Genomic DNA, 20,561 nt, shown 5'->3' on the forward strand with positions numbered 1-20,561 from the left:
AGAGTTTAAAATGGGCTGATTGCTCATTTTTTTTAAATCAGAAAAGGCCAGTTTTAAGGAGTTTATTTTATGACTCAGGAATTGACTGTTTCTGCTTCATTTGTCTTGAAAGTAACCAAACACATGGATATAAATGATCTTATTGTGATGCACTATGCTGGATTTATGCCAGTATCAGAAATGTTGATATTTCTCAACTCATTTTGGTTAATATCTATATATGGATATTTATATGTATTTATTTATTGTCCTGTAGTGGAATGAACATATTATGCCTCATCATGATCACTGACTGCCAAATGCAGATATAATCTCATCCCCTTTACCTGTACTGTAAATTTTACTTATTCTATGCTAAGCTATGCTTTGATATACTATATACTATACACTCTCTCTTATACTATGATGTAGTTATACTAGACTATGTTATACTGGAGCACTAAGCTACTACTATACTTTACATATACTCTACTTGTACTATACTTATGCTATGCATGCTTTACTTATCCTATGCAAGAGTCTGCTCTACTCTGCTTATACTATACTTAAACTCTCCTCTCCTCTGCTATGCTATACTATGCTTATACTTTACTGTACTATGCTATGCTATATTATACTATATTATACTATGATTATACCTTACTATTATACCTATGCTTATATCTTACTATACTATACTACTTCACTATGTAGTACTGTACTTTACTATAGTTGTGCTTATACTTGTAGTATGCTATACCCATACTTATACTTATGCTATGATATACAATACTATGCTATACAACACTACACTACACTAATACTCCTACTCCTGCTACGCTGTACTACTATAATTACAGCTGTTTACTTTGTTGTATTTCATCATGTGTTTCTTCAGCATGTACATCTTGAGAACTACTTTTATAAACACTGGAAATGTTCTCTAGATCTGTTTGCTTACAGTAAACTTACTTATATTGAGCTAAATGGTGGAAAGTAACTGCATTCAGTCAAGTACCATACCTGGGTACTGGAGTATTTCCATTTCCAGCTACTGTACATTTATTCCATTACACTTTAGAGAGAAACAATATACTTTCCACTCCACTTTTATTAGATAATTTTAGTCAGGTTATTAATAGACACGATGTAACCAACAAATAAATGAGATTTTATAGATTATTGATTCACTCTGAAGTGGGAAAAGGCCACACATCGACCCATTTACACACTAAAACTGCACTAATGCATGTTTTTTTCTCCCTGAAATATCGTCATTGACTTGACCTAAATTATACAGCTGGATTAGTTGTGAATTTAATATAGAGAAATTGTGTGTTTGCAGTGCATGCCATGTCAAAACCCGCTGAATTAAATGGAGAGATTTGATATTCGAATCGTATTTTATCCGTGATTAAGGTGGACTGAGTGGAGGAAAAAACCCAGAGCAGCGCGTATTTCAGAACGTTTTAATATCCGTGTTATTCATCACATGTACACAAGCACAACTTGAGTGAATATTTACACTGTTTTCTTTTTACAAATCTGAAGAAGCCCTACTAAGAACAAATATTCACAACAGAAGATTTTTTAGAAACATCAAAAATATGATAGTGTACAACTTTATTTTACATCTAATTCAAGCGCACGACAGCAAAGAAAACAGCCTTTCACCGAGGGTCTGCACTGTGGGGCAACGAACTAGAAACCAGCCGAGAACAAGCTTGTGCTAAAAAATTTTTTAAAAGAAATAATTTGACATTAGATTTCACTACAGCATCTTCTCCTCTCTCTCCCATGGAACCGGATCCTGCTCCTCCTCGACGTGCGTATTCCTGCGTCCTGTCCAAAAGTGCTCCACATCTGGGAACGTCTTCTCCTTCCCCTGCAGCACCGCGTTCACGACGGCGTTGGTTCCCACTTCTGCTCCGTTTCCCTCCGTTTTTGGACACTGTTTGCTCGGGACGCGCTTTTTGCTCCTGCAGGTGAAGACGAGCCAGATGTTGATGAGTCCTTGGCGCACGTCGTCGTACATGGTCATGAGGATGACCGGCGACAGGGAGCTGCACGCGTAAAGGAGGACCTGTCCGAAGATGAGCAGCCCCACGGGAGGCCTGGCGTAGCCCAGTCTGATCCAGGTGAACGTCCCCCACTCCGGCAGCAGCAGCAGCCCCAGCGCGCCGCTCAGACAGAGTAAAACCAGGATCACCTTGGTCTGGTGCTGCGGGCTCGGTGCGTGGTTCACCGCGGCGTGGAGCATTTTAGTGTAGTAGGCCACCGTGAAGATGGCCGGACCCACGAAGGCTGCGGTTGGATAAATCTTGTAGAACAAACTCATGAAGTCGGACGCGCACACTGGCATCTCGGAGACGCAAATGGTGTCGCGTCCCTGCTGCACCGAGGAGGCGAAGAGCAGCTGCGGGATGGGAAACATCATGGACACTATCCAGATGAAGGCCAGCGCTCCGTGGATCCACGTCGGGCTGTAGAGGGGCCCCGTGGCGGTGCTGGGGACCAGAGTGTGCTTGGCTCTGGTGGTAGCGGCGAGGATTAAAGTTTTGGCAATTATGCACGAGTGCTGGAACCAGTCCGTGGTGCTGCACACGAAACTCCCCAGGGTCCAGCTCTGCTTGTAGTAAGTGACGGCGCGCACCGGAGCGCACAGCAGCAGGATCACCAAGTCCGTGGACGCCAGAGAGGCGAGCAGCGCCTTCACCTCGGAGCCTCTGCCGCTCCTGAAGTCGCGGATGAAAATCAGCAAAACCAGCAAATTCCCAACCGCTCCGGAGACGCAGATCCCGATGAGGATGACGGGCACCGCCGTCCTGATGTCCTCCCCCTGGAGAAGTTGGACTCCTCCGATAAAATCAAAAAAGGAGACATTAGCCGGTCGGTTAATATCCATCTCTTCCCTTCCTGTGACTTTTTTAAAAGCTCCTTAAAAGTGAGAAAACAGTAAGAAGTCTCCGTCTGCTTCACCGTCCTGGAGAGAGGAGCTGTCCGGTGCTGAAACGCAGCTAATGGGGTCGTGATCGCATCAGCAAGTGGGTGAGCAGGCTGGCAGGTAGACTATTTCAAGTGCTGCCATTTAGCATCGTCAACCACTCACGTCACTTCATCAGTGTGGCTCCGGGCTGCAGCCAGACCAAATGTGAGCGCAGCGTGATGCGGTTTCATCCACGACCTCGGAGGGGAGGCTGCGGTGCGCCACGGAGCCCAACAAGTCTGATAATTAACCTAAATCCCTTCATGTTAGAAAAAACACATACTTAACAAGTAAAACAGGCTGTGATTTAATTAGAGTAAAGAGATAATTGTTGTAATTTGTTCCATTACGTTGCCATAACATAAACATGCAACTACAGAAATGACACAATCTCTCTCATAAATTGTCTAAAATACCTCAGTTTGTACATACTACCTTAGATAGTTACACCAGACTCTGTTTAAAGGATTGTTTTGCTTTATTAAAACTTCAATTACTCCTATTTTCTTTCATTTTCTCTCTCACCCTTTATTATGCAACGATTGGATTACAGGTTAAAAGTCACTTACTGATGTGGATTCATTATAAACAGGGTTGAATGGTAATGGATTACATGCAATCTGTATAATCAGATTACTTCAAATAAGTAATTATGATCAGCACAGATTACAATGGAATAAAGTGCAGTTAGATTATATCTGGATTGTCGTGGATTACTCGATTACATTGTATGCAAATATGTTTCTCAGCTACAACCAGTAAATCCTACTTGTTGCAGAATGCATTCAGTATTTCTGGAGATTGTGTCGGTGCTGTTTTATAAAAAGGTAATTCAGTCTGACCAACTGTAAATGCATTTAAAATGGTTTGAGTTGTTAAAAAGCGAAAAAGAAACATACTTGTAGAATAGGGCTGCCACAAACGACGTGTCGACTAATCGCCTGAGCACGCTACGTCATCAAAAGCGGAAGTGAGCGCGCAATGCAACAGAAATCACCGTCCGAGTGGAGCGCGGAACACGCACGGACATCCGCGCTGTATCGTGCATATATAGTATATGCATATATTATATATGCACAATACAGCGTGGACATCCGCGCCGCATCGTGCAACTTAACTTATTATAACTTATATTTATTAATTTTACAAGTTTTATCTTGTTTGTGGCCTGCTTTATTGCCTATCTTATCACATGTACAGCACTTTGGCCAACTCTGGTTGCTTTAAAACATACTAGAAATAACCTCAACTTATCAAAAATGCTTATTGCCTTTGCTTATGTGTACAAAATGGCACATATTCAATAAAACATAATCAACTTATTTTATTAATGGTCTCAAAAACATCAAGTATCCAGACCGAGTAGTCACTATTGTAGAAACTCCTCATTAAATATGTCACTTTAGATTAATTTAATTTATCAGAAAAACCTCATGAATGAAATGTTGCAGCAGGAAACCTGGTAACTTTTATTATTTAACTTCAACAACTACTGACATGATAAACTTATTAGAAAGTGACAAGTCATTGAGCATCTCAGCAACATTATTAGCTAAAGGGTTCAGCTTTTGAACCTCATTCCCGACCAGCTCTGTTTTTTTCCTAAATTAACTTACTGCATGTAGCTCATTGGTGCTCTTGGATGAGAGGTGAAACGTTTTCGACTCACACGAGGTTAGTCCAGTTGCCATAACTTACGCTTGCTTGAGACTTATCATGACCTGGATGACTGAGAACATCCACAGATTTACTCATTGATGCTATTTCTACGTAACTTTAAGCAGATGATAGTAAATAATGAGATAGCAGCTTGCAATGACTGATTTTCTTTTCATATAGAAAAGAAAAACAACACCTACTGAGATTCAAATGTGACTGAATGAAGTGTAAATTCACACTTTGACCCTGATACACGAGTTGCATGAAGTCGAGCGACGGTGTGTTTACTTGACTCTTGCAGCATCCGGATGGTGAAGGGGAGGGTGATGGGGAGGGTGATGATGGCGAGGCGGAGGGGTGAGGGTGCCCACTCAAATGCTGTCACCTCTTCTAAGAGTGCCGGTTGCTAGGCGACGGCTGCTACCATCACAGCATGGGGTTAGGAAGATGTGAGGCGTCATGAAGTAGTGTGAGATGTGGATGGATGGATGGAGACTGTAAAAAGACTCTGGAGCTTCAGACGTGATGAATGAATGAATGAATGAATGAATGAATTCTTACGACGGTGTGATTGCAGAGTGGGGATTTAAAAAAAAAAAAAAAAAAAAGACCTGCTCCGGTGGTATTTAGAGGGATGATATAATGACACAAGCAGGAGAGCCGCCCTCTCGGTGTGCAGTAATCAGTAATGATTGATGGGTTACAGACTGTGCAAGGCCAAGAATATGTTTGACTGATCTAAAGTCAGTGTAACATGGATTTAATGCTCAGATCTGTAAGATGCACATTCAGTTTACATAACTAGTGATGATGAACTTTAATTGGAAAGCTCCTTTCATGTAGAGATGCTTACTGAAAAGAAAACAGTGGCTAAAAAATGGCACTACTAGTATCTTATATTTATTCATTTTGCAAGTTTTATCCTGTTTTTAGTCTTGCTTCCTTGCACATATTTGTTGTTGTCTGTCTTGCTCAATCAATCAGTCAGACTTTATTTATATAGCACATTTCACTCAAATGAAATGCAAAGTGTTTTGCAGATAACTGAAATAAAAACAGAATAAACAGTACAAACAACCCCCCACCTCCACAGTCAAGTTATCAATAAAAGACTCTAAAATGCAGATAAAATGAAATCAAGTAAGATAAATAAATCAATACAATCAAATAAAATATCTATTTTAAAAATAGACATGGATAGAAATAGAAGCAAAAATTATTTAAAAAAAAGCACAAAAATGATAAAAATTAAGTAGTAAACTACATTAACTAGACTAAAATGTGTAAATCATTGAATAAATAGAAAAATTGGTAACTAAAATGAGCTCTAAAAAGTGATATAAATATATAAAATCTATCGAATCTATCAAAAGCCTGACTAAATATGTAGGACTTGGGTTTGCCTTTTAAAATATGTTTGTAATTATTATAACATCTACAGCACTTTGATGAACCCAGGTTGTTTTGAAATGTGCTATACTTGTTAAAAATGTCATTTTCCAATGTTTGTGTGTTAAAAAAAAAAAAAAAAGGCACATAATAGATAAAGCATTACCAGCCTCTTTTATTATTAATCTCTCAAATTCCTCATCAATTTAATCAGCTAATCAAGAGGATCTTGACAACAATATATTGCTGGTCCAAAATCTGCAACTTTTAATGTGTTTTGGTGTGAAAATAAGGTCAAGTATCTGTAAATTAGTGGATTTTTTTTTGCTAATTTAAATGCAGTAAATCAATGTAATTTCATGGCCACAGAGAGACAGACAGCTCACACTCACACCTACAGCCAATTCAGAATCACCAATTAACCCGCCAGGAATATCTTTGGACTGTGAAGCCCCGAGAGAAAACCCACGCAGGCACAAGAAGAACATGCAATCTCCAACAAAAGGACTCTAACAGACCAGCAGGGTTCAACCTTCCTTGCTGTGAGGCGTCAGTGCGAACCACTGCACACTATTCTGCCCTACTTGGTGATGGTGGAAGATGAGCAGTCACCAAGGGGCTAAAATTTGTCCTGAAAAGTTGGAAATACTTGTAGTATCTATAACAAATATTTGTGTAGATTTGTGTATAAACTATTAAAAAAAACATGATTGCAGGAGTATTCACCTCATTTAAAGTCACTCACCTAATTCAACACAGGTGCAGCCAGTTGGTGCTAGAAGTCACAGAATTAGTGAAATAAAGATCATCTGAGTGCAGTGAATGTGTCTCAGTGATTGTAGCATAAAGAATCCTGTATCTGAAAGGTCCAGCCACTGGTGGATCAGTACTCCTGGATCTAACTACACCATGAAGACAAAAAATACCACCCCAAGCAACTCCACAAAGAGGTTATTGAAAAGCATAGGTCAGGAGACGGACACAACAAAATTTCCAAGCCACTGAATATCTCTTGGAGTACAGTTAAATCCATCACTGAGAAATGGAAGAAGTATGATCTGTGTAAATGTGCCTCGAGCAGATTGTCCTCAAACCTGAATGACCGAGCAAGAAAGTGAGGAGTGGGGGACGCCAGCAAGACACCTATGACTCCTCTGAAGGAGTTACAAGCTTCTGAGATGAGAGAGACTGTTCATACAACAACTGTTGGCTGTTGTTCACCAGTCAAAGCTTTATGGGAAAGTGGCAAAGAGAAGGATACTGTTGGAAAAACGCTTATATTAAATCTTGACAAGAGTTGACCAGAAGACATGGAGTAGACTTTGAAGTCAACTGGAAGAACATTCTTTGGTCTGATGAGTCTGAAATTGAGCTTTTCGGACCATTAGATGAGACGCTATATTTGGGGAAAGACTACACATCATCATAAACACACTGTCCCCACTGTGAAGCATGGTGGTGGCAGCATCGTGATGTGAAGCATGATGGTGGCGACATCGTGATGTGAAGCATGGTGGTGGCAGCATCATGATGTGAAGCACGGTGGTGGCAGCATCATGATGTGAAGCATGGTAGTGGCAGCATCATGATGCTAACATGGTGGTGGCAGCATCATGATGTGAAACACGGTGGTGGCAGTATCATGATGTGAAGCATGGTGGTGGCAGCATCATGTGGAGCATGGTGGTGGCAGCATCATGATGTGAAGCACGGTGGTGGCAGCATCATGATGCTAACATGGTGGTGGCAGCATCATGATGCTAACATGGTGGTGGCAGCATCATGATGCTAACATGGTGGTGGCAGCATCATGATGCTAACATGGTGGTGGCAGCATCATGATGTGAAGCACGGTGGTGGCAGCATCATGATGCTAACATGGTGGTGGCAGCATCATGATGCTAACATGGTGGTGGCAGCATCATGATGTGAAGCACGGTGGTGGCAGCATCATGATGTGAAGCATGATGGTGGCGACATCGTGATGTGAAGCATGGTGGTGGCAGCATCATGATGTGAAGCACGGTGGTGGCAGCATCATGATGTGAAGCATGGTAGTGGCAGCATCATGATGCTAACATGGTGGTGGCAGCATCATGATGTGAAGCACGGTGGTGGCAGTATCATGATGTGAAGCATGGTGGTGGCAGCATCATGTGGAGCATGGTGGTGGCAGCATCATGATGTGAAGCACGGTGGTGGCAGCATCATGATGCTAACATGGTGGTGGCAGCATCATGATGCTAACATGGTGGTGGCAGCATCATGATGCTAACATGGTGGTGGCAGCATCATGATGCTAACATGGTGGTGGCAGCATCATGATGCTAACATGGTGGTGGCAGCATCATGATGCTAACATGGTGGTGGCAGCATCATGATGCTAACATGGTGGTGGCAGCATCATGATGCTTCTCAACAGCAGGTCCTGGAAGGCTTGTAAAAGTAGACATTAAAATAAATAAAGCAAAGTATTGGGAAATTCTGGAGGAGAAACTGATACGGTCTGTAAGAGAACTGAGACTTGGGAGAAAAATAGTTTTCCAGCAAGACAACGACTTGAAACAAACAGACAAAGTGACACAGAAATGGTTAAAAGAGGTGAAAACTCATGCAATCGCTCATTTTATTTTTTAAAATTAAGTGGCATTATTTTGCTAAAACCTGTTTTCATTTTGACATGAAAGAGTCTTTTTGGGATAAATTCTTGTTAAAAAACAAGGTCCGTGATTCAGTGTTAAAAAGCAATAAAAGGGGACTTGGATTGTACAGACATCCATAGTACCTTATGGCAGGGCTGAAGTTGGCCAAGCAACAGCCCATTTAACGCGTTTTTAACTGTAATGTTAATTTTGGGTGCTTACAGTCATTAATAAGCTCCAAAAGGCTCAATAGAAAGAGAAAGAGGAGGTGGGAGGTGGCTAAGTGGAGTGCAGAGCTGGATTCTGACAACCAGCAGGTGAAGCATGATGACAGAAATGTCAGGCAGCCATTTCCTACATAATTAATTTAATGTGATGCAGACCTATATTCTGCATTTCTCTCTAAAGTAAGAACAAGGCTCATGACCAGTAAAAATGAATATTTCAATCAATCATAAATACACAGTATATTATATATTATGCTGCTTTTATATTTTCTCTGGAAATGTCATGTTTATCGTTGTAATCCAGACATTCTGTGGTTTTCACTCATGATATGAGACACAAACAGGGAACAAATTAAAGGAAAAACTTACTTCATAAGATGTTGGGCCACAACAAGCTGACAAAACAGCTTCAGTGCTTCTTGCCGTTGATTCTCCAAGACTGTGGACTTCTACTGAAGTGATTAAGATCAGTCTTCCAAAAGATACTCCCATTTGGTGTTGTGGTGGTGGAGAGTTCTATCTGACAAAATCTGCCATAGGAGTTCAACTAATTTGAGATCTGGTGAATGTGAAAGCCGTAACATATAATTCATATCATTTTCACACCCAAACCACTCAGTGACCCTTTGTGCTCTATGGATGTGCATGTTGTTGTCTTGGAAAAGTTCCCACAACAGCATAAAAGACCCTAAACCTGCTCATTAGAGGGGTGAAAAGTTCAGGTTTTTTCTTTAATTTGTCACCTACCTGTGTGAGTGCAATCAAATCCTTAATTCTGAATACAGTGAATTAATTTACAACCAGGTTGCAGAGGATAAATCAGACTTTACTGATCCTTTGATACTAATTTAGCACCACTAGTAATGACTTTTCACCTCATATCTGCTTGATTGTTCTGCACAAAATTTCAGAGACCTACTGATTCCCAGAGGATGAATCCTGATGACTTTGGTGACTTTTTGTCGTGCTAACAGCAGGTCATTTGTATAATTATCTCCAATACTACTGGATGGATTTAAATGAAATTTTGCACAGACAATTATGCCCCCCATGATCTCCTTAATTACGCTTTCTAATCTGGCTTTCACGGTTCCCAGGAGATGAATCGTAATGACTTTCATTATCTTACTGACAGATAATTTTGTAGATCCGCTGTTTGATTTAAATGACATTTAAATTACACAGCAAGATCTAATGTGGTTTATAGAACAAGAGAAGGTTAGATCTACTCTGGTAGGATCTGATATATTCTATCAGGCCTGGCAGCTCTTCAACTAGCACATCAAGAGCTGCACTCTGGATATAACACCTTGAGGATGATTGTGTCTGAACTTGTTGAGATGTCCAGCACCTTTGATAATATGCATCTGTTGCTCATATTAAATCTCAACTGGAGTTGACCAAAGGGCATGTGGTGGCAAGGGATGGTCTCTGAAATCACCTGAAAAAAGCTTTTTTGTTCTGAAGAGACTAAAACCAGACTAGATAGTATGTTTTAAGCACATCATCCCCACTGTAAAGCCTGATGGTGGCAGCATCATAATGTGAAGCATGGTGGTAGCAGCACCATGATGTTAAACATGGTGGTGGCAGCATCATGATGGGAAGCATGGTGGTAGCAGCATTATAATATGAAGCATGGTGGTAGCAGCATCATGATATGAAACATGGTGGTGGCAGCATCATGATGTTAAACATGGTGGTGGCAACATCATGATGGGAAGCATGGTGGTAGCAGCATTATAATATGAAGCATGGTGGTAGCAGCATTGTAATATGAAGCATGGTGGTGGCAGCATCATGATGTTAAACATGGTGGTGGCAGCATCATGACATGGGGAATTTTTCAGCAGCAGGCCCTGGAAGAATAAAGGTAGAGAATAAAACAAATGTCGCAAAATCTAGAGAAATCCTGGAGGACACCCTGATGCAGTCTGCAAGAGAACTGAATCTTGGGGAAGATTTGCAATAATTCAAAGTATGCAGACAACACAGAAATGGTTTAAAGACAACAAGGCGAATGTTCTGGAGTGACTGAGTCCAGACCTCAATCTAACTGAGAATTAGTGGCTGGACTTAAAAAGGGCTGTTCACTGATGATCCCTGAGTAATCTAACAGAGTCTGAACAATTTAGTTCAAGAGGAATAAAGTAAAATTGCAGCATCCTGATTGAGACCTATTCACATAGGATCAATGCTGTAATTGCAGCCAAAGGTGTATCTACTAAATACTGACTGGAAGAAGGTGTGGGAATACTTCTGCAATCATTTACTTTACATTTGATATTTTTAATGAACTGGCATCACTTTGTGGAAATGTGTTTCCACTTCGACACGAAAAAGTCTTCTTTTTAAATGCTTGTCCAAAAAGCCTAAATCAATCGACCATGGTTTTGTGTTGTTGTAAACAAGCCTAATTGTTTGTTTGAGAGAAGAAATCATTACTTGAGGAGGGTTTTGTCCTGCGTCTTTTAAAAACATGCCGTCTAAACGTGCTTTCCTACGCAGCGACTCGTGTGTTATTTGAGGACAGTTTTAAATGGTATAATGGAATAAAACATCACAGCGGGGTCTGGCAAAGATGAAAGACTCCATTTTTTATGAATTGTGTGCCTACATGTAGCAATTGTGGAGCTCCTTCTTGGGGAAACAACCTCGGCTCAACTGAGATAAAAATGCCCATGAGTTTTCTTTTCCTCTTCTTTTAATCTTTGCACTCAAGCCTGGACTGAATCCTCATTGTGTGAACCCTCACATTCACCCCAAGGGTTTTTTTTTTTTTTTTTTAACAGAGCAGGACAGAATAACAGTAAAAGGAGATGATAGAGGGGAGGAAGTGGGGGGGAGGACATGAACAAGAGTCTAAATGAACTGCAGTAATGTTCCCTTTGGAGATTTTCCAAGAGGAGAAACAAAGATGAAGTAGTTTTTCCACCACAGGGATGCCTGTCCTATAAAGCAGGACCTTGGCCATAACGAATGTCTGTCCCGAATCCCTTGATGCCGAAAAGCTTTTACAGTACACACAAAAAAAAGAAGAAAAACAGGCTTTAGCCATTCAGAAAGATCAAGAGTCGCCTTGGTGACGGTTCTTGATGTTATTGCTCAGAAGTGGAGGAACAATTAGCCATTTGTTGCTAATGCTGCAACCCTGTTTTACATGACTCCTCCTTCCTCCTTCCATCCTCCCCCCTCCTAAAGCATCAAAAGGAGCTGATGAAGATGACGGCTGCTGACATCCATAGGTGGCAAAACAGCCGGTTTCCATGACAACCTGTTAGATGGGAGTCACTTGACTCGCGAACCTGCTCGTCTTCGCCTTCTTTAACACTTTTTAATTCACCTGCACGAGCTCTCCAACGAGCCGCGGGAAACGTCATTATCTTCATCATGGTGTTGTTCATTTGAAATCAGGCATCATGCAAAGGGATAAATGGCTCCCTTTAACAAAAGGGCAAGACTCCCGCCTGCAAAATAGCAAATAATTAATGTCAGGGCTTTTTTATAGTGCGGGTGGGAGGAGGGGGAGCGGGTGGAGGCTTCTCTTTTTCTGTTTTTTTTTTAGTCATAAATACATTAAAACATGCCAATTTGACATTGTATTAGCAGGAAATGTGTGCATTAAAAGAATTTGGGTAGTTTATGATAGTTATCTGCTTTAAAAAGGTGAAATATTTTTAATGCTGAATGTTACCTGCTGTGACGTCCTGCTGTCTGCTGTCAACCAGAGGTGGAATAATATATCTACTTAGCTAAATGCTGCATGTTAATGTCATATTTGTGCATAAAACCATATATTTTGCTCCAGTTCGCTGACATATTCCTCTCGTCAATACAGATTATGCACTGTAAGCTTGAAATAAGCCACAAGAAGCACTTTAATTCGAGCTTCTGAAACCTTTCAACAGATTAACATTTTTATTCAGATTTTAGTGACCAATACCAGAACTTTAACTATGTGTCCTTATTTTTAGTGTTTTTAACCCCCAATCCTTGTATGTTTTGTGTCGGTATATATATTTTTTGTGGTGATATATCACTGTTTTGCTGTCGATCTTAACCAGGACTCCCTATCAGAAGAGATATTGGATCTCAGTTAGACATTAATGGCAAGATGAAGGATAAATTAGCACAAAAAACTATTTTTCCAAGATTTTATGTGTCTGCTTCACCACATTTCATCATGATGTGAAGCATGGTGGTGGCAGCATCATATTGTGAAGCATGGTGGTGGCAACATCATAATGTTAACATGGTAGTGGCAGTATCATGATGTGAAAGCATGGTGGTGGCAGCATCATGATGTGAAGCATGGTGGTGGCAGTATCATGATGTGAAAGCATGGTGGTGGCAGCATCATGATGTGAAGCATGGTGGTGGCAGCATCATGATGTGAAGCATGGTGGTGGCAGCATCATGATGTAAAGCATGGTGGTGGCAGCATCATGATGTGAAGCATGGTGGTGGCAGCATCATGATGTAAAGCATGGTGGTGGCAACATCATGATGTGAAAGCATGGTGGTAGAGCATCATAATGTTAGCATGGTGGTGGCAGCATCATAATGTTAACATGGTAGTGGCAGTATCATGATGTGAAAACATGGTGGTGGCAGCATCATGATGTGAAGCATGGTGGTAGAGCATCATAATGTTAGCATGGTGGTGGCAGCATCATATTGTGAAGCATGGTGGTAGAGCATCATAATGTTAGCATGGTGGTGGCAGCATCATATTGTGAAGCATGGTGGTGGCAACATCATAATGTGAAGCATGGTGGTGGCAGTATCATGATATGAAAGCATGGTGGTAGAGCATCATAATGTTAGCATGGTGGTGGCAGCATCATATTGTGAAGCATGGTGGTAGAGCATCATAATGTTAGCATGGTGGTGGCAGCATCATATTGTGAAGCATGGTGGTGGCAACATCATAATGTGAAGCATGGTGGTGGCAGTATCATGATATGAAAGCATGGTGGTAGAGCATCATAATGTTAGCATGGTGGTGGTAGCATCATGATGTGAAGCATGGTGATAGAGCATCATAATGTTAGCATGGTGGTGGCAGCATCGTGGTGGTTAACATTAATGCTCACTTGATTCATCTAATATTTTTAAAGCCTTTTCTGAAGTTTTATTCATGCTTTTCTAACATTTTAATAATGTTTTTATGTTTTATTGTTGCTTTTTTGTGTAAAGCAACTCTAGTTTTGCAAGGCACTTCAGCTCTATTTTAACTATTATACTGTATTATTATTATTACTTTATTTTTCCTTCTTTCACTGTTGTATCTGCAGCACTTCCAGCTTGAATCAGAAAAGCTATGCTACATGCTTCTGACTTAGCATTATGAAAAATAAACCTCCTATAGAATTAAAGTGTATTTAAATTGCCTCCATTCAGGACTTTGTGTGAGCACTTTGTGTTTTAACTCCTGTTTCATGTTCATGTAGGAATTATTCTCCTGGTTTACACTTGTCTGACGTCAGAATCGCTCAGCACCTTTGGGAGAAGCTGGAACATCTCTGTTTTTTATTCATTTATTTATTTAATTTCTTACTGTCTCCTGTCTGGATGCTTCAAATCAGTAACAGCAACAAACATGTGACCAGAAAAAACTCTGATAGAAGAGCGACACCATGTGACAGATGAAGGGAAAACACTTTCAGCTCAACAGTGAAGCCAGACATCACAAGATTTGTTAATACTAATATAAGACAAGTTTTATTATTTTGTAACTTTGAGGAATTATTTTAAAGTATATGACATTTTTAATATTCAATAACACCACCAACAACATTTTGTTTATTCATTATTAGTATTATTATTTCCAAAATATAACATTTTGTGTAAAAGTAGCTCTCAAATTTACAGTTTTTACATGTAGATGGTTTAATTTTTGTTTATTTCAGGAAAACTGCATTTTTTAAGTCCTTTAGAATCCATCAGTACCCGCTGTCAACACTAGATGGCAGCAGATGACAGTTTGTATAAACTATCATTAAAACATTTCAACCTTTAAGCCACTAGATTGAGATTTTGGTGCACGTTTCAAAGCTGATGATGAAAGGAAGGAGTTTTTCTGTCTGTTTTAAATATAATAGACTTTACAAGGGAGGATTAGCCCATTTAATTAATTGAAAAATGGACCAATGTTGAGTAACGAAAGCATAAATGAAAAATGACTGAGGGTTAAAATAAAAAAAGGTGGCAGAATTAAAGAGTGAGACATGTTTTTGCTTTATATTTGAACTCATTTTAATTACTTGCTTTGTTTTCCATCATATTTTCAAGTGGTCTGATCAACAGTTTATTCATATTTATGTACCTTTTGTCATTTTTAAGGCTTCATAATTTTGCTGTTACGTGATAAAATATGTTTATTTAATCAGGATCAGATAAAGTTCCTGAAAACTTTGCCCATAAAATCATCAACCATAAATAATATAACTCTCTCTCCAAGGCTCTAATTTGTAACACCCTGGTTGTAATAAATAAAGACCTGATTTGCTCTAAAATACCTTCATCCTTACAGTTATTGAAATATTAATTGTGCTTTAAATTAAAATACAACAGCAGCAAAAAGCACGGACAAGTTTAGATTTACTCTTGGAGTCATGGAGGCCCCTGTACTTTTAATCAAGTTGTATTTTTTATTAAAATATCTCTTGATGCTGTCTTCACAAGGTTGCAAAGCGTGGTACATTTAATAAACAGGCTGCCTTAAACTACTATGCAACTGCTAGATCTTCTGGATCATGAAATAGAGAGTCAGTATGGAGAGAAGCAAGTGATAATTTCAATGGAGGCAACTAAAATACAGTTTTATTTGACAGGACCCTACTTTTCATAATAAGAAATCAGAGGCACATAGCCTGGCTTCCCTTAATGGAGCATGAAGTTAATGTTTTACTCTTAGATTTGAACTTCAGAGCTTCACAAAAAGAAGCAAATATTATGTAAGTGCATTTCAGTGCTGCAGATGCAACAAATAATAATATAATAGCAGAATTAAAGTTTATGTCAACAACACCCTGCACAAAGTGCTTTACGTAAAAAGAGCAACAAAAAGACATTAAAAATCATGAATAAATCTTTAGAAAAGGCTTTATATAATATTATACAACCACCACCATCCTTCACATCATGATGCTGCCACCACTGTGCTTCACATTATGATGATGCCACCTCCATGCTTCATTTCATGATGCTGCCGCCACCATGCTTCACATTATGATGATGCCACCACCATGCTTCACATTATGATGATGCCACCACCATGCTTCATTTCATGATGCTGCTGCCACCATGCTTCACATCATGATGCTACCACCACCATGCTTCACATCATGATGATGCCACCACCATGCTTCATTTCATGATGCTGCTGCCACCATGCTTCACATCATGATGCTGCCACCACTATGCTTCACATTATGATGATGCCACCACCATGCTTCATTTCATGATGCTGCCGCCACCATGCTTCACATTATGATGATGCCACCACCATGCTTCACATTATGATGATGCCACCACCATGCTTCATTTCATGATGCTGCTGCCACCATGCTTCACATCATGATGCTGCCACCACCATGCTTCACATCATGATGATGCCACCACCATGCTTCACATTATGATGATGCCACCACCATGCTTCATTTCATGATGCTGCTGCCACCATGCTTCACATCATGATGCTGCCACCACCATGCTTCACATCATGATGATGCCACCACCATGCTTCACATTATGATGATGCCACCACCATGCTTCACATCATGATACTGCCACCACCATGCTTCACATCATGATGATGCCACCACCATGCTTCACATCATGATGATGCCACCACCATGCTTCACATTATGATGATGCCACCACCATGCTTCACATCATGATACTGCCACCACCATGCTTCACATCATGATGATGCCACCACCATGCTTCACATTATGATGATGCCACCACCATGCTTCATTTCATGATGCTGCCACCACCATGCTTCACATCATGATGATGCCACCACCATGCTTCACATTATGATGCTGCCACCACCATGCTTCACATCATGATGCTGCCGCCACCATGCTTCACATTATGATGATGCCACCACCATGCTTCATTTCATGATGCTGCCACCACCATGCTTCACATCATGATGCTGCCACCTCCATGCTTCATTTCATGATGCTGCCACCACCATGCTTCACATTATCATGCTGGCACAAAAAAAATATAAAATCCTGTAAAAAAGTAAAAATGATTTTATTCAATGTGTTTCATGTGCAAGTTAATTGATAATTCATCCAAATATGTCAATTTTATGGTGTTTTTTGAAGCTAGAACTGAATAGAAGCCTGCAGCAGTAGGAGTCCGTGTGCATGCATGTTAGAAAGACTATTACATTAACACACAAACGGATTCAAACTGCTTGGAGTGAAAGTTTTAATGCACACAATAAGAAACCAAATGTGTTTTGTTTATGGAGCCGTGCTGCTGCTTTTTTATTTTATTTAATCTAGATGACTTGTATGTTCTCGCCTTTATGCACACGAGGCCCGGCTTATCTTGTTCTGCATCGGCCCCTGTGCATAATGAAAAGGGGCTTATCGCGATGCTGGCCTCGGGGTGACGTCGACTTTCTCCATTTCCGCCGAGAACGAGGCGAGCGCCACTTAAACCACGTGACCGGCGGTGAAATCTCCCAGGACCCATAGGTGCCATCGCCGGCTGGAATGGGAACAATAACTCAGAGAGAATAAAATGAAGAGTTCAATTGGGAAGCGATTAAAATGAATAGGAGCTTTGACTAGATAAGACACATACCATTTCCTCATCTATTTAACATTCATTGAATTGAATAATCCGGTCTTATTATCGTAAATAGTCTGCATATTTACCCTGAATATGCTAATTTATGTTTGCTGCAAGCGCTCTGCGACTTAATAATTTTTTCATCAATATATGCATATCTCGGCCTTCCCTTCTCCTATAGCTGTTTTTAAAGAGGAGTGGCGAGAGAGAGGCCGAGAGAATCAGTGGTGTAGTGCTCATTGTTTCTGTAACTTTTCTATTCATTCATTTTATTTATTTCTTTATTTTTTTTCTGCACTTTGCCCAGGGCCAACCCAGTTACATTTCAATCAAAAGATTCATTGTAAAGTCATTATCCCAAACTAGGCCCCGATAATTGGCTGTCATTTTGCATAGTGGCGCCACTCTGGCTTTAGGGCAAATGACTGCGGTCTTATCTTTCACTTTTAAGGAAAAATAATGGACAATTTATCATTAATCTTTTCCGGGAAATAATAACAAGTTAAATGTCATTCCCTGTGTCACGCCGTACAAATAAAATTGTGTTGCTCAGGGCCTGAGCCGATCACTGACTGACCTATCCTCTTCACTGTGGAGGTAGAAGGAGAAGTTTAGCACAGACACACAGAAAGCATTACCATAAGTCCTCTGCACTGCGTAAATATACATGTAATATTAGATATAACAACAATATCCCGTGTAGCCTTATTTGATTTTCTCCCGTGGCTCTTAGAGTAGATGGAGTCGATGTTTTTTTGACCTTTAAACCTGCTTTTTGTTCATTTTCGTGGCTGTAAACACAAAACTGACACATTCCAGGAGCTAGAAAAAGCATTCACCCCCTTTGGGAAGTTTTCTTCCTCTTATTGCTTTTCAATGTTGAGTCATGGTTGATTTAATTTGGCTTTTTGTTAGACAAGAATTTACAAAAATGACTCATGTCAAAGCGAAAATGAATTTCTACAAAGTAATATCAAATAATTGAAAATATAAGATGGAAAGTACAAACCTTTACAAGCCTTCCAGGACCTGCGGCTGGGAAGCATCCCCACACCATGATGCTACCACCACCATGCTTCACATCATGATGCTACCACCACCATGCTTCACATTATGATGCTACCACCACCATGCTTCACATTATGATGCTACCACCACCATGCTTCACATCATGATGCTGCCACCACCATGCTTCTCATCGTGATGCTTCACATCATGATGCTGCCTCACAATGGTGATGGTGTGCAGTGTTTGGTGTCTACAAAACATAGCATCTAGTCTAATGGCCAGAAAACTTAATTTTGGTCTCATCAGTCCAAAGAACCTCCTTCTGGTTGACTTCAAAGTCTTTTGCATGCATTCTGGTGAAGTCTAGTCTCCTTTTAGGGGCTTCAGTTAAAAAGGGGTCTCTTAGAAGAGATGAAATATCTTCAGGAATCTAAAAGAAATGTCCAGCTGCTTTTTTACAGAAGCTCCTAGGTCTACCATGACTAGACGACTTAGAGTCCACACAGGCACACCATAGAAGATGTTCTAAAGGGGCAGTTTTAGATTGGAAGAAAAGTTCTGGTTGCCATAAAATACCCTTCAATGACTGAATAAGCATCTTACCTATGCAGGATGCTGGGGAAACCTGTCAACTTTTCTGCATTCATTGTGGTGAGCCAGTAATTGCACTGGTTGCAAGAAGAGTTCAGATTATATAGAAGTCTATGGTAAACTGACCCTACATCTAACTTGATTTGTTTCCTCAGTAAACATTCTCCGAATTAGTTTATAGTCTTAATGGCTACTATCAAGCCTCCTTCAGTACAGCATGATGTTCTTATTGTGTATGATGTTTTTTTTTGGAGGAAAATAGACATGAAAGCAGGTTATGTCTTAGGGTATCTGATCTTGGACAGGTCTGTAACATATTGCCATGTGTAGGATCCAAATCAGATCCACCACTGTTGTTACGTCCAGTTTCAAAAACCCAAGATAGCATCAAATTCCAAATTCAAGGCTTCAAAATGGTAGCCTGCAAACTAACAGATGATGTCATGGTTGCTATGTTCTTCTTTTGTATACAGCCTATAAAGTTGATCGGAGTGTGTTGGATAAACTAGATGTTGTGGTTGATCGCCAGCATTGTTAAAATTAATTCTGAGGGACAATTGACAGTTTCAACCAAATTTAGTGGTGATCCAACCCAATGCATGTCAAAACATTTCACTAAAGTCCTCCTGAAGTTCTTGGTGTCACTTGAGGAAAAGTTAGATGATCTCCAAACTCATTGGGTTTTATTGTCTGTGAATCAGGAATGTCTGCAAAATTGTTTAATTGAATAAGATATTCCAGTCTTTACTAAATTGATGGACCAACAGAACACTTCCAAAGCAAATTTAAACTTCATTATGTTTGCAACGAAAGGCCTCAGAGATCTGTGTTGGTGAATGTGACAGAGTCATGAAACCAAATTACTTGATTATGAGCTGCAGCTGTTACTGTTTGTGTTTTTGTGTTTTTCTTCTACTTGGGCCTCGAATTGTTCTTCAGACAAAAGCAGCGACCCTCAGAGAGCGACCACGATCACGGCCAGGCCTCATCAGTAAACAATCTGAGACAAATGGCAGAGTGAAAGGTTGGCATCAGCAGAGGACGACTCTCATTCCCATTCGTTTATCGGATTAGGCTGCCGCGAGAGGATGAGCGAGAATGACTCGTTTGGCATTCAAAGGCAACTGTGGCCCTCAGAGAGCCTGTTTGAACAGGGATCAATTATCAATCAGTCTATAGGCGAGGACGAGGAGATTACCAAAGCTTTACGAGTCGTGTTGACAAATAACCCGTGAGATCCTGTCAATGAATGCAAACGGA

The 20,561-nt window shown here is 40.3% G+C and overlaps 1 protein-coding gene across 1 annotated transcript; it reads right to left on the reverse strand.

Annotated features, from left to right (window-relative positions):
• Nucleotides 1-1,434: 1,434 nt before the first annotated feature.
• LOC111583333 (G-protein coupled receptor 151) lies at nucleotides 1,435-3,102 on the reverse strand. The gene has a single exon (XM_023292367.3). It carries the CDS (start codon nucleotides 2,882-2,884, stop codon nucleotides 1,751-1,753), a length of 1,134 nt encoding a protein of 377 aa, XP_023148135.1. The 5' UTR covers nucleotides 2,885-3,102; the 3' UTR covers nucleotides 1,435-1,750.
• Between the last annotated feature and the right edge of the window lie 17,459 nt (nucleotides 3,103-20,561).

This window comes from Amphiprion ocellaris, chromosome 20 (genome assembly GCF_022539595.1).
Source record: "Amphiprion ocellaris isolate individual 3 ecotype Okinawa chromosome 20, ASM2253959v1, whole genome shotgun sequence".
In the NCBI taxonomy this organism is placed as follows: Eukaryota; Metazoa; Chordata; class Actinopteri; family Pomacentridae; genus Amphiprion; species Amphiprion ocellaris.

Bases quoted from the DNA above. Each gene is read 5' to 3' on its own strand.
- LOC111583333 (XM_023292367.3), bottom strand. From the start codon at position 2,884: ATGGATATTAACCGACCGGCTAATGTCTCCTTTTTTGATTTTATCGGA.